Raw genomic sequence first — 11,954 nt, forward strand, 5'->3', positions numbered from 1 at the left:
GGTTTTTTTTGCAATTAGGGTACTTGTCTGAAATGCTTACCTCAGGCGTCACCATTGACATGAGCAATTGTCAGGAGCTTCAATTACGCGCTTCTAGTCCCTATAGAACACACCAAGATGGCGACTTGAACAATACATGCAAGTACAATAAAGCATTCAATTTGCAGAAAAATAGAAAAGTTAAGGTTTTGATTCAAGCCTTTAGTAGTAGTTGCGAATTTGATAGAGAATTAAAGGAAGAAAGAGGGAAAAGATTGATGCTTTTGGATGAATTAATTTAAGGAATTGATGAGAGAAGTTGTTTTTTTGAGTGTAATACTACAGTCAGACAATTAGGTCAAGGGAAAGGAAGATAAAAAAAGGAGGAAAATTAATAAGGTGGAGCCCTCAAACAGAAATTTCACCGGAATTCCAAAAAAGGTGGTAATCTGAAAATTTTTTAAATTTAAGGGTGGTAATTTTAAATAAAAGTTTTTTTGGGTGGTAATTTCCAAATAGAACCCTTTTAGGGTGGTAATGTACAAATTTTCCAAATAAAAATTTGGAGAGTAAACTATGCTGTGTAAAACAAGTTTAGAGATAATTGGGAAAATACAATTGGGTCGTGCGATATACACGCCGTATTATTGGACAAACAAATGTCATCTGAAATTTAATAGGCTTTATATATATAATTTACGAAATTCTCCTGTAAAATTTCATTTTAATCCCAACTCAATTAAAAGCGTACCATTACCAATTCATTTAGCTCGAACTCCAAATACTTTCTCTCTCCTCTTAAGCAACATCAAACACAGTTCGATTGAATCGAAGTTTATATAAGAGTGTTTGAGATGGCTCAAGCGGTCGAAGAATGGTATAAGCAGATGCCAATCATCACTCGATCTTATCTTACTGCTGCAATTGTTACAACAATTGGATGTTCTCTTGATGTACGTTGTTTTCTTCTTTTTTTCAATCATGAATTCAATTCATTTTCTAGTTTATATGATTTTTATTGCTGTTTTGATTGAATTTGAGCTTGGATTTTAATTTATTGGGTAATTTTATTGAATTGGGCATCTGGGGTTGGTTTATTGTTGTATGATATGAACTGGGTATTGTTCAATTTATGGGGATAATTAGATTTTGTTCTTTGTATTAGTTTTGGGACAATCAGGGTTTGTCTTGTGTACATTGAATTGAGTACTCTGGATTTTTTTTTTTTTTTGATGGTGAATTGAATTGGGTTTATGCCTACAAACTTGAATAAGGGTTGATTCTGAATTGGGCATTTTTGTTGGATTTGTAATTGAATGGTTGAATTGGGTATTAAGTTTCTGCCATGGTGTTCAGCTTGCTGGTAGAAGGTTTATGGTTAGAGAGCTTGAGGCAGATGTTTCTGGTCAATTAGCTAGTTTCTTGAGTGGAGATTTGTGGGGTTTTTTGTTTGATTTTAGATGGTCTGAAAATTTATTTATGTGTGGCGGAAATCATAGTAAATTAAGTTTCGAGGATGGTAATTTCTTGTGTGGGTTTAGGATGGTTTGTATGGAATGATTTTGAATTGGAGGTGCCTATTTTGGGGGCTTTTGTTTGATTTCTCGGGAATGCATTGCGGCTTGCATTTATGATACGTAACTCTCTTTTTGTTTGGAAAGAAATGATGGTAATGAGTTTGTTATTTGAATCCCATGAATCCAGGATAGGATTTCATTGCGGTTTTTGTAGTATCGTTGTCTCTATTTGCTATAATAGTATGAAGCACAAAGCACATTCATTTAATAGCTGAGTTATAACTGGGATTGATGTAGCATAGTGAGAATTGATGTAGCATAGTGAGAAGATGTAGTATAGTTAGAAATGATGTAGCATATTTAGGCAGGAGGATGCTTTATTATTGACTATAAAGCGTTTTGATATAGCTTAGATGCTCGGTAGATGTCAATTCCTATTCTTTATGGAGATCTTTATGAACATATTCTTGATTTTCTTTTATAAAAAAAAAAAAAGTAAAGAAATTGCGAGTCTATAGTGATGGGTAAAGGAAGGAATAGTGAAGTACTTATATTTTGCTGTCACAGAAATGCCAGTTCACACACGTCTGCTTTTGTCTATCACTTATAATGTGTAATGCAGTCCAAACCTAGCGTTAGAGTGGTCTTTCCTATTATTTTATTAAAGCTCACCCGGCTCAAGCTTCTAAAACTTTGAATTTAGCTTCCCTAGGAGTTTCTACTGAACTATGTTACATGGACCGGGTACTAGTGTCGAGCACGGGTACGTGTTCAAGTGTCCTACTCGACTAAATTGTGAAAATTTTCAGCCCAAAATAAAGTTTCGGAGCGTCCATACCCATGTCGGAGTGTTGAGGATCCGACACGGGTAATTGAGGTTAAATGAAGAGTCTAAGTAACATTACTGCATAATTACTGAATATTAACTATGTGAGTTGGGTTTTTTTAGTGAATTTATAGAGGCCTAAAAGGGTAACATGTTGAAGGCAACATGACTGGTGTTTGGCAGCAACATTGTATATTTGTATATGCATGCACTATTCCGGTCGTATTAGAGATAGCATGCCTTTTTTTTTTAGTAATAACCTAATAAGTATGATTATACTGACATACCAATATCAGATTGCAACATAAGTGTTTGTCTCTGAAGTTTGTTACTAGATGCAGGCTAGTATCTTAAATTTCAATATTATTGTTTATCTTAGAATTAGAAGCAAAGGTGAGGCAAAGAAAAATTATGGTCATGTGGTGAATTACTGATCTGCCTGCCACTCTTTATATTTTAGACTCCACAAGTCTGCAGTCCACCTATGTATCATGCTTTCACTAATATAATCTTTTAGAGTAACTTAGAATCTGTAAAGTTCCAATTAATAACTTCGTCATGCATTAATCTAGAACTACAAACACATAATATGTATTTTAATGATCTGCAGATCATTTCTCCGTACAACCTGTACTTGAATCCACGGCTAGTAATGAAGCAGTATCAGTTTTGGCGACTTGTTACAAATTTCTTGTACTTCCGGAAAATGGGTAATTTCCCCGCTTCTTTTTACTCACGTGAACTTTTTGGTTGAAGTTACCTGTTCATGTGTGATTTAGTTACCTTATACTGTATATGATTATCCTTTGGGTTTTTGTGAGTTTTCCTCGTCTTTTGTATGCATTTTTTTTTCACATTGTTGGATAGAGGATTAGAGGTCTTCCATATCTGGCTAAATATAAATTACCCTACAAGTCTTTAACTGTAAGTAAATTTGTAACACTTTTAGATGGTTTTTTAATTTGTACTCTCTGTTTAATCTGGACTATCTTGGATGGGAAAACATAAATATTAAAAGGAGTGTTAGAAATGATAAAAGATAGCACCTCTTAAAAGAGCTAGGCATTGATATCCGGAAAGCAATGTTAATTTTTAGGGTGTCCAATTCAAAACATTCCAAACACAGGTACTAAGAAAATCCAAGTCAAACATAGGAAGTTGTATTTGCCTATTTGTGAATCACCGCACTTTGATACTCTGATTAGTGGTTGGCCAGAATTAGTTCACCGAAGCTGATTTATTTACTTCAATATGATTTCTTCTTGTTAGATTTGGACTTTCTGTTCCACATGTTCTTTCTCGCCCGATATTGCAAACTTCTGGAGGAAAACTCATTCCGGGGAAGGACGGCAGATTTCTTTTACATGCTCTTGTTTGGGGCTACTGTTCTGACTGGAATTGTTCTTGTTGGAGGAATGATACCATACGTGTCTGAGTCGTTTGCAAGAATCATATTCTTGAGCAATTCTTTGACATTCATGATGGTCAGTTTTTTTTTCCTTGCATTCAATTTTTGTATCGAAGCGGTATTTGCTCTTTGACGGTGTCCTCATATATTTGGTTAATATGCAGGTGTATGTGTGGAGCAAGCAAAATCCTTTTATCCACATGAGCTTCTTGGGCCTCTTTACATTTACCGCAGCTTATCTTCCATGGGTAAGAATTACATTAGGATAGATAAAGTATCCGCTTGCTGTGCATGTTTGAAATCATGGAAACCAAAGAGACATAACTGTAAAATATTGCATATAAACCTCTAGTTTTATGTATCTAAGTTGTAGTCTCATTGTCACAGTGTTGGCTGCCTTTTCACGAACTTTTTGCTATTTGGGGCGATGCCAATGGTGAATAATAGCATGCTATTCTAGTGTAAAATACCCTAAGTGATGTCAAGTATTTGTGTTGCTGTCTGTAAGTATAATCATATACAAAATGCTAAATTGGTTTCTCTGAATTCAGGTCCTGTTGGGATTCTCTATCCTGGTTGGCGCCAGCCCCTGGGTCGACCTTCTGGTATCTCCTCTTAATCTTTTTATCACTTTTAACGAATTGTTTTAGTTGGTTAGACTTCATGTACTACGTATTTGGAGTAGTTAGAGACAATTACTCTGAAAGGAATTGAACTTTTCAAGGATAGACAAGACATTCTAAATTGCATAGTTGTACATGTCACCCTTAAATTCTTTTTTTTTGGTCATTAACTTGAGGTGTTATTATTGAGGACAGTGTTTTGTGGTAAAATCAGAATACCAAATAACCTTGGTTCTCGGGTCTTTCTATGAGGATTGTGCATTAAATTTTATGCTGTTAGCCTACTGTTCAGAGTAAGGCTTTTTTTTTTCAGAGATTTTCCACCTCAGGGTCATTGATAAGGGTTTTGAACAAGTCAGGGTTGTTTTGAGTAAAGGCTAATTTATAGTGGTTCACTTTTGCTGATTTTTTCATATGAAAACCTTTCGAGAGTCTGGAATCAACTGTTTCTTGTCATGTTTAGCCTAGGTGATTTATAGTGGTTCAAATATTTTATGTCCATATAAATGTATAAAGATGATTTTGTTTCCTGATATCCTGCATTAGTTATGAACTTTGCTAGTCTTTTCTTGGCAACAAGCATTAATGGTTCTGGTTTGCAGGGAATGATTGCCGGACATGCTTATTATTTCCTTGAAGATGTATATCCAAGAATGACAGGTCGTCGCCCTCTTAAAACTCCGTCCTTTATTAAAGCGCTGTTCGCTGATGAACCTGTTGTGGTAGCACAGCCTGGAAACGTCCGTTTTGCAGCCCCTGCAGCAGACGAGCTCCATCAAGATTAAACCCTTCTTAAAAACCAAGACTATATGTCTATATAGCCTTGCGTTTACTTGTAATTATTTTATGTGCGGCAATAGTTGGGGCTGAACGCGGTTGTTGCCGTTACTGATGACTAACTACAGGGTAATGTTAATTATTGTGACAATGATGATTATTTTGTTGGGAATGTAGCTGTAATGTAAACTTCCAGTTTCACCAATTTGGCTTTTTTACAGTCAAAGCTAAGTCACTGGATATTTTCTATAGTGTAGGCTAGGCCTATTCTCCGTGCATTTGTTATATTTCCAGCACTTCTTCTGTTATGCTTTGAGTTACGAGTTTTTTGTGTTTAACAGAATCATGAAATGAGATATGTGGATTAATTCGTATTTGGGGAGGCATGTTGATTTTCTTTGATCTGCCTTTTCATTTGCCAAATGCTTGTAAACTTTTATTTTGTTGCTGTATTCGTACAATTCTCGAGAGGTGAACTCTATATTATGTTAAGGCAATTTTGATGAATCAAGTGTAGTATTAGTTAGTCTTTTTTATATTGTTGAGACTCTTGAGAGACGTTTTTTTATATCACACGAAGGCGATTTCATAACGTATTAGTCCATATTGCTATCTCTCCTAAAGCAATTTACAGAGTACTCCATATTACACTTGCATGACCCTAAGTTTCAAACTATAGTAAACAATTTGCTGTTGCCGCGGTGTTAAGCATGGTCTACAGAAACAACTCAAAGTAAGGGAAAAACCCAGAGTTGAATTTTCATTTTGAGAACAGCTTTACTAACAGTTTTTTCTAGTTAAAAGGATTGCAATTCAGGACCGGCCCTAAACAAGACTTGTGCAGCAAGTGTTGGCACGAAGCTTTGTGCTTAGTTTTTGAACCACCTTTGCGTAGTGCAATTTGCAACCACTGAAGCAACAAATAAGGAATCCATCACATATATGCCCTTCTAGCTAAACAAAATCCCATATAACCATACAAAAATTTGGGGAAAACTTCCCATTGTTTAGCTGCAAACGAAATATAGTTTTCATAGGGCATACTATATCAATAGTCCATAAATTCTTTGTGACAAAATTTGTTGAAGTTCAAAATTGTGCAGTGTCTTAACTCTTGCAATTGAGGATAATTGCATCTCAAAGGAGAACATCAAGCGCGGGGCTGAAGAAGCGCCTGAGTTTAACAGATTGGGTGATATATGCCTGAGATTCTTTTTGGAGGCAGTTTCCGCAAAATGAAAAGGACCAGTGCCGAAGGTAATATCTCAACAAGCTGCATTGGTAGAGTAAATGGAAAAAAAGATGTCTCAGGTAAATGTAGAATTCAGGCTTAAAAACATTACTTTTGATGGGAGAAAAATTATACCATGTAGTAGAAAAAGTCTAGGATTGGATGATCCAATACATCGAGGGAGGCATCCACATCAAATGCAGACACGAGTACCTATATCAGGTGAATGTCAATACACATTGCCTAATCCCTGTGTTAACAGACTCGGATACTTGCTTCAGACACAGGTATGTGTCCAAACATGATGAAGTGTCGAGTAATTGGCGTGAAATTAAAAGTCCAAATCACCAAGTTACCAAGTTAAGCAGAGTAGGCAAGTAGGAGCAAGAACCATTGCTAGTTAAGCTCAAACATAGAAAATCGGCAAACAGACTTTTATGACACCTCAGTGAAGAATAAGAAGCTCACCACAATACATCTTATGAGAAAGCAGGTGAAACATACAGCTGCTACTGATCCAACCTGGCAATGTCAGAAACTGCAAGTTAAGATCTTTTTCTTACGGGGGATATTACAAACAAGATGGAGGGTGGGGAGAGGATATATGAAATATTGGGATTTGGATGAGGCTGGAGCAGCTTTGATTCTTTACTAAAGGCACGCTAGAATCTGTTCTGAATAATAAAATTATGGTTTCTCTAAAAGAATTTCTAGTTCTGAGGTTGTAGAAATTGACTAGCCTCAAATGTATGTCAAGTCTCAGGAGTGTCAACTAATGTTAGAAATAGAAGTTATCAGTTTACACTTCCGAAACCATGATTAGAAGTACGAAAATCTGAATTTTCTGTGAGTAAAGGTTTGAAGGTTTCTACTCAATCCAAATCTTTAAAAGATTGTGTACGGAGAAAATGCAATCCATAAAAAAAAAAAAAAAAAAAAAACTACGTGAGATACTGGAGTAAAAAATGTTTCAGATAAAAGCACAAACCTCATATAGTTTCTTACTTCTCCCTTTAGATTCAATTGGGAACTGTCTCAGCATTAGAAATAATCTGGAGTCATTCAAGGAAAATACGACTAGTAAACACAAATACAAAGTATATTGGTATAACAAATCCGCATTGGTGTTCAACTTTAGAAGATCAAACATTCAAAAACTGACCTTCGTCCATAAAACAAGAAACTGATCGCAGCAACAAGTGAGACAGCTGACGAAATTAAAAGAAGTTAAGAAGTATGAGAGTACGGAAATAGTGGTCCCAATACAAAACATTATCATCAATGAAAAAAACGAACCTGCAATAAAGATCCGTCCAACGGTTTCCACTATTTCATTGTTGTACAGCCAGAGAAAAATCCAGATGCAAACCTAAAGAACAAAATGTTAATATCATGGATTCAAACCCTGTGAAGATAAACTGGTAACAAATCACTGACATAAAAAATACAAGTAAATGTGAGTTGTAGTAAACCTGTATGATATAAATTCCAGCATTGAGCAAAATGTAAACAAGCCTCAGTTTATCAGCTGGTAGATACCTAGCCTGATGATTAATTTAGTAATCACTTGTTAGGCGGAAAAAGGAGCTAAAATGAGATGTCTGTTACAACTTCGGTACCAAATGTAAGCATGGAAACATCAAATTAGACTCTACCTGATGATCAATCTCTGCCCAAAAGAGGACAAGGAGTGTGTATGTGGATAAAAATAGAAGTCCGGGAAGATCCAGTAACACCAACATTAGAACCTATCATAGGATAGACACAAAAAATCTCAATGCACATTTCTGTACAAATATTCCAAAGAGACAGAATAAAGCTCATTGTGATAAAATTCGCAAGCTCTAGAATTTGCTCAGAGACAACCTCCTGGCAAGTGATGGCTGGGGAAGTGGAGAAGAATTATGCATTCAAGAACAGCGAGTATGGACCAACATAATATGGATTATGGTAAAGACATGATATCAACATTTTACGGTTTGAACAAAACATTCTAAAGGATAAACCTCAAATGAAACAGTAGCGCAAGCATATATTTATAAATTTATTTGCTAGGTCCCTAACTAATCATTGGCAATTAAGAATCATAAGAGGCAATATGTACTTGTACAAGAAAATACAAGTAATAGTCTTTTTTAGCCATTACCAGGCATGCCAGAAATCCATCAGTAATCCAGCATGGTGGTTACATTGACACGTCAGACTGCAGAGAGGAATTGCGATAATAAACTGATACTCCCTCTGTCCATAAATGCTTTTAAAACCAAACAGTGTAGCTAAAGATTACTTATTCCATGTTGGAGAAGTAAAAACATACACAGAGAATATGGGTATCGTATCTCAACTCAAAGTCTTTAATATAACCTCTAATGAAGGTCTGTTATGAACTTATACATCGATGGATGGAATATTGGAATGAAAGACTAATTCTACTGCCAAATTCATGATTGGATTATGACCAATTCACAGTGCATAGAGTAAAATTACACAACACCAGCCAAAGTAAGGAAAGAATGCCTTAGTCTAAGGGATGGAAGAAAACTTACCCTAGGACTCAAAATAAATACTTGCTTGTGCAGGCCAAATACAATTCCCCGAACTGAAAATATAAAAGTCACTGTCAAAACATATAGGAACGGATAATAACCATTTTACTCAGGAAATTACAAATACAGAATCTAGCCATCACCTCCATTTACAATGAAGTTCATAAGATGAAACACCTTCTGTAAAGTCCATCTATATTCGGGAACTCTCAATTCGATTCTAATCAGCTGAACCTGCAGATTATAAACTTGTAATTGAGAACCAGAAAACAGTTACTTTGCCACAGCCATTACAGTGATCCTCCATTGCTCTATAAAAAAACACAAGCAGCAAGTTCACTGGCAAACACACTGAATATTTCAAGTTTCCACACCATACATTTTATAGATACAAACATCTTGGCATTAAAAATTCCAAAGAATGTTAGTTTAGACCATTCACCCTCAGATGCCTCAACAATCTAATTATCATTCTTTTCACCCTTCCTCCCCCTTTTTCAACATTAAACAAAAGATCATCTGCCATAATGTAACAGAACAAATTGGCTGAAAGAGTAAAAAAAGAGCAAAAATATCAAAATCATTATCAAACCAAAAATCAAACTTTTTTAAAAAATGATTCCAAAACATCCCATCTAAACCAAAATAATTCGGCTCGATTTTAATTGGACTTTTACACATTTTTTTTTACAACAAAGAAACTACCAATTTTACCCAAAACAGAAATTTACTAACTCTCATAGACTCATCCCATTTCCCAACATCATCCAAACACAACCATTTCCATCATTGTAACAATCAAAAATCACATTCTCCAGTAAAAACTAGTCATAAAGAATTAATATAAAGAAAACCCAACACATAATTCTCAGCATACTGCAAATTTAACTATTGGAGAACAAATTCAAACATTCTAGGGAGGAGAGAGAAAGAGAAAGTTACCACTTACCAGTGCAACAGAAGAAATAAGGGTAAAAAGAGCAGAAAGAGTGAAAAAGATGGCATCTTGCCACCCAACTGAGTCATTGATTTCATTCCACCAGCTTGTAATTAACCTACCAATTTCAACATTATTCACCAATTTCACAAATTCAGATGTCATTGTTGATTCCCACAAAATTTTCTGAGTTGCCCAGAAATATTTTTTCTGGGTTAAAAAGTTGGAGAAGATGAATCACTGCAGAGTAGTGGAAGCAGCATCCAGTGTTTTGAATAAAGCTTATTACCAACTAGTCTTGTGGGTTTCTTGCAAGGTCAATGCTTGAATTGACTAGTGGATACCTAAAGCTTTTGATTTTAGATTCAGTTTCAATTTTCAAACTTTATTCCCTCGTCCATGTGTCCAAAATTAATACTCGTATTTGTATACTCGTAGTCTCGTACAGTATTTTGCAATGCATAAGGATTGTTGACCGTGATTGAGTTGACTTAATGATATGGATTTTGATGGATATAACCTTCAATCGCAGACTCGCAGTTGAAAGGTTTGGAATCTTGAGTCTCGGTCAAGAAACGCTAAGCAACACGAGCTTAAAACCTAAACTAGGCCAAGAATACACAAGCACAAGCTTACGTAAAACTTTATAAATTTCAATTTGACAAAAACTGATTTTTATTAAGAGCCTAAATGCCATTATATAGGCTACAAATAAGTACTAAAATTTCTAATTACATTGGAAGTCCTAGATAAAATCAACTAGCCAAATTCCTAAACACACTTCTAATAAAGATAGAACTATTTAAAAGATAAAATTTCCTAAACTTAATCTTAAACTTAAAAACTAATCAAAATAAAAGATTAAAATAAGGAGATAAATCCTAACCGCTTAAAACAAGAAAAACCCTTTCAAGTGAAAGGTAAAAACTTGTAAGCAAAATCTAAAATAACAATTAAGCTACTAAATATCGAAGGTTCCAAGAGAGGTAGGATTTTTCACTATTATTTCATATCACTTTGTAAGTTTAATGAGACTCTTTATCTTACCAAGAAAAGAGGTTTTTGTATGATATGGTGTACAGTACCAAACAAGGTTGGGGTAAATCATCTTAAAACTTCGAAATCATAAGGTCGTAGTATTCTTGGGGATGAAGATCTCCTTATCCATCCCTTCTCACTTTCAACTTTCGAGTGTCTGTCATATATTTAGTTCAAACAAGACCAAAATAATTATGAGGGTTGACGTCTAGTTAGGGTATTAGGATAATAAGGTCTTGTTTATTTAGTTAGTGGTGGAATCATGAAAGAGATCAGAACCCCTATATTGAACAAAATGATACAGTAAATATTAGAGCATTGAAACCACCTTGTTATGAATAATAATTATTTTTTTAATCATTTTCATCAATCATCTAATTCCTGTAAAACTAGAATGATTGTAAATCCAATCAGTGAATGATATTTAATCCAATCTGATAATACATTAGATCATATAAAGTCCAATGCGAAAGTAAATTTGGAATAATAACAAAATTACTGCAGTAAATAGTAATTAGTGTCCTGTAATATTGATTAAGGAAGCTAATCAGTCAACAACAGGATCCGTGGCGCAATGGTAGCGCGTCTGACTCCAGATCAGAAGGTTGCGTGTTCGATTCACGTCGGGTTCAAACCCCCCGATCCAAAAACGGATATTTTTTTTTTTAATTTAAATTATTAGTTCATTATATTAATTGATTTATGGGTTGGAAGTGACTTGCTAATTTTTTTTAAAATTTCAAGTAACCAATTTGTTTAGTGCAATTATCAACTCATAGTTTGAGATTTTAATAGGTAGTGTAAGTATTAAAGGTTCATTGGTGGTTTGATTTGCAACATTAAAGTAAGCTATACGGACATTTCATGTTTCATGTTTTGGATAATCAATAATTTTGTCTTTTTATGTTTAAGTTGCGTGGACATTTCATGTAGGTAGCATGTCTTATATACTTGTATTCGATATATTAGATATCTTAGCATATGAATAAATTCGTTACATTTCTTACATGTCAAGTGACGTATTCTCTTTCATTTATATTAGGGACACCCAGTGAAAGAGCCACTTTATCTA

At 34.7% G+C, this 11,954-nt stretch overlaps 2 protein-coding genes and 1 non-coding gene across 3 annotated transcripts; 2 read left to right on the forward strand and 1 right to left on the reverse strand.

Moving 5' to 3' along the window:
• Window positions 1-714: 714 nt before the first annotated feature.
• LOC145611179 (derlin-2.2) lies at window positions 715-5,637 on the forward strand. The gene is made up of 6 exons (XM_081666466.1): window positions 715-932; window positions 2,933-3,032; window positions 3,592-3,806; window positions 3,895-3,978; window positions 4,282-4,335; window positions 4,956-5,637. The coding sequence occupies exons 1-6, from the start codon at window positions 834-836 to the stop codon at window positions 5,136-5,138; spliced, it is 735 nt and encodes a 244-aa protein (XP_081522592.1). The 5' UTR covers window positions 715-833; the 3' UTR covers window positions 5,139-5,637.
• Window positions 5,638-6,047: 410 nt separating this feature from the next.
• Window positions 6,048-10,153, reverse strand: LOC145610365 (tobamovirus multiplication protein 1-like). Its single transcript, XM_081665706.1, has 11 exons — window positions 9,857-10,153; window positions 9,051-9,141; window positions 8,908-8,960; window positions 8,017-8,109; window positions 7,834-7,905; window positions 7,658-7,730; window positions 7,524-7,569; window positions 7,350-7,413; window positions 6,830-6,883; window positions 6,497-6,574; window positions 6,048-6,403 (listed from the first exon to the last, which is right to left on the reverse strand). Exons 1-11 carry the CDS (start codon window positions 10,007-10,009, stop codon window positions 6,311-6,313), a joined length of 870 nt encoding a protein of 289 aa, XP_081521832.1. The 5' UTR covers window positions 10,010-10,153; the 3' UTR covers window positions 6,048-6,310.
• Window positions 10,154-11,442: 1,289 nt separating this feature from the next.
• Window positions 11,443-11,514, forward strand: TRNAW-CCA (transfer RNA tryptophan (anticodon CCA)). The gene has a single exon. It is a non-coding gene; the product is annotated as a tRNA-Trp (tRNA).
• Window positions 11,515-11,954: the final 440 nt, after the last annotated feature.

Source organism: Chenopodium album, chromosome 24 (genome assembly GCF_948465745.1).
Source record: "Chenopodium album chromosome 24, dcCheAlbu1.1, whole genome shotgun sequence".
Classification (NCBI taxonomy): Eukaryota; Viridiplantae; Streptophyta; class Magnoliopsida; order Caryophyllales; family Amaranthaceae; genus Chenopodium; species Chenopodium album.

What these genes read in the sequence shown, in the direction of transcription:
- LOC145611179 (XM_081666466.1), top strand. Translation starts at nt 834, where the DNA reads ATGGCTCAAGCGGTCGAAGAATGGTATAAGCAGATGCCAATCATCACT. An exon ending in CAATTGGATGTTCTCTTGAT is followed by an intron (nt 933 to 2,932) that starts GTACGTTGTTTT and finishes AATGATCTGCAG; the next exon opens with ATCATTTCTCCGTACAACCT. An exon ending in CCGCAGCTTATCTTCCATGG is followed by an intron (nt 3,979 to 4,281) that starts GTAAGAATTACA and finishes CTCTGAATTCAG; the next exon opens with GTCCTGTTGGGATTCTCTAT.
- LOC145610365 (XM_081665706.1), bottom strand. Translation starts at nt 10,009, where the DNA reads ATGACATCTGAATTTGTGAAATTGGTGAATAATGTTGAAATTGGTAGG. An exon ending in TGGACGGATCTTTATTGCAG is followed by an intron (nt 7,570 to 7,657) that starts GTTCGTTTTTTT and finishes TAATTTCGTCAG; the next exon opens with CTGTCTCACTTGTTGCTGCG. An exon ending in TAGACTTTTTCTACTACATG is followed by an intron (nt 6,404 to 6,496) that starts GTATAATTTTTC and finishes CTACCAATGCAG; the next exon opens with CTTGTTGAGATATTACCTTC.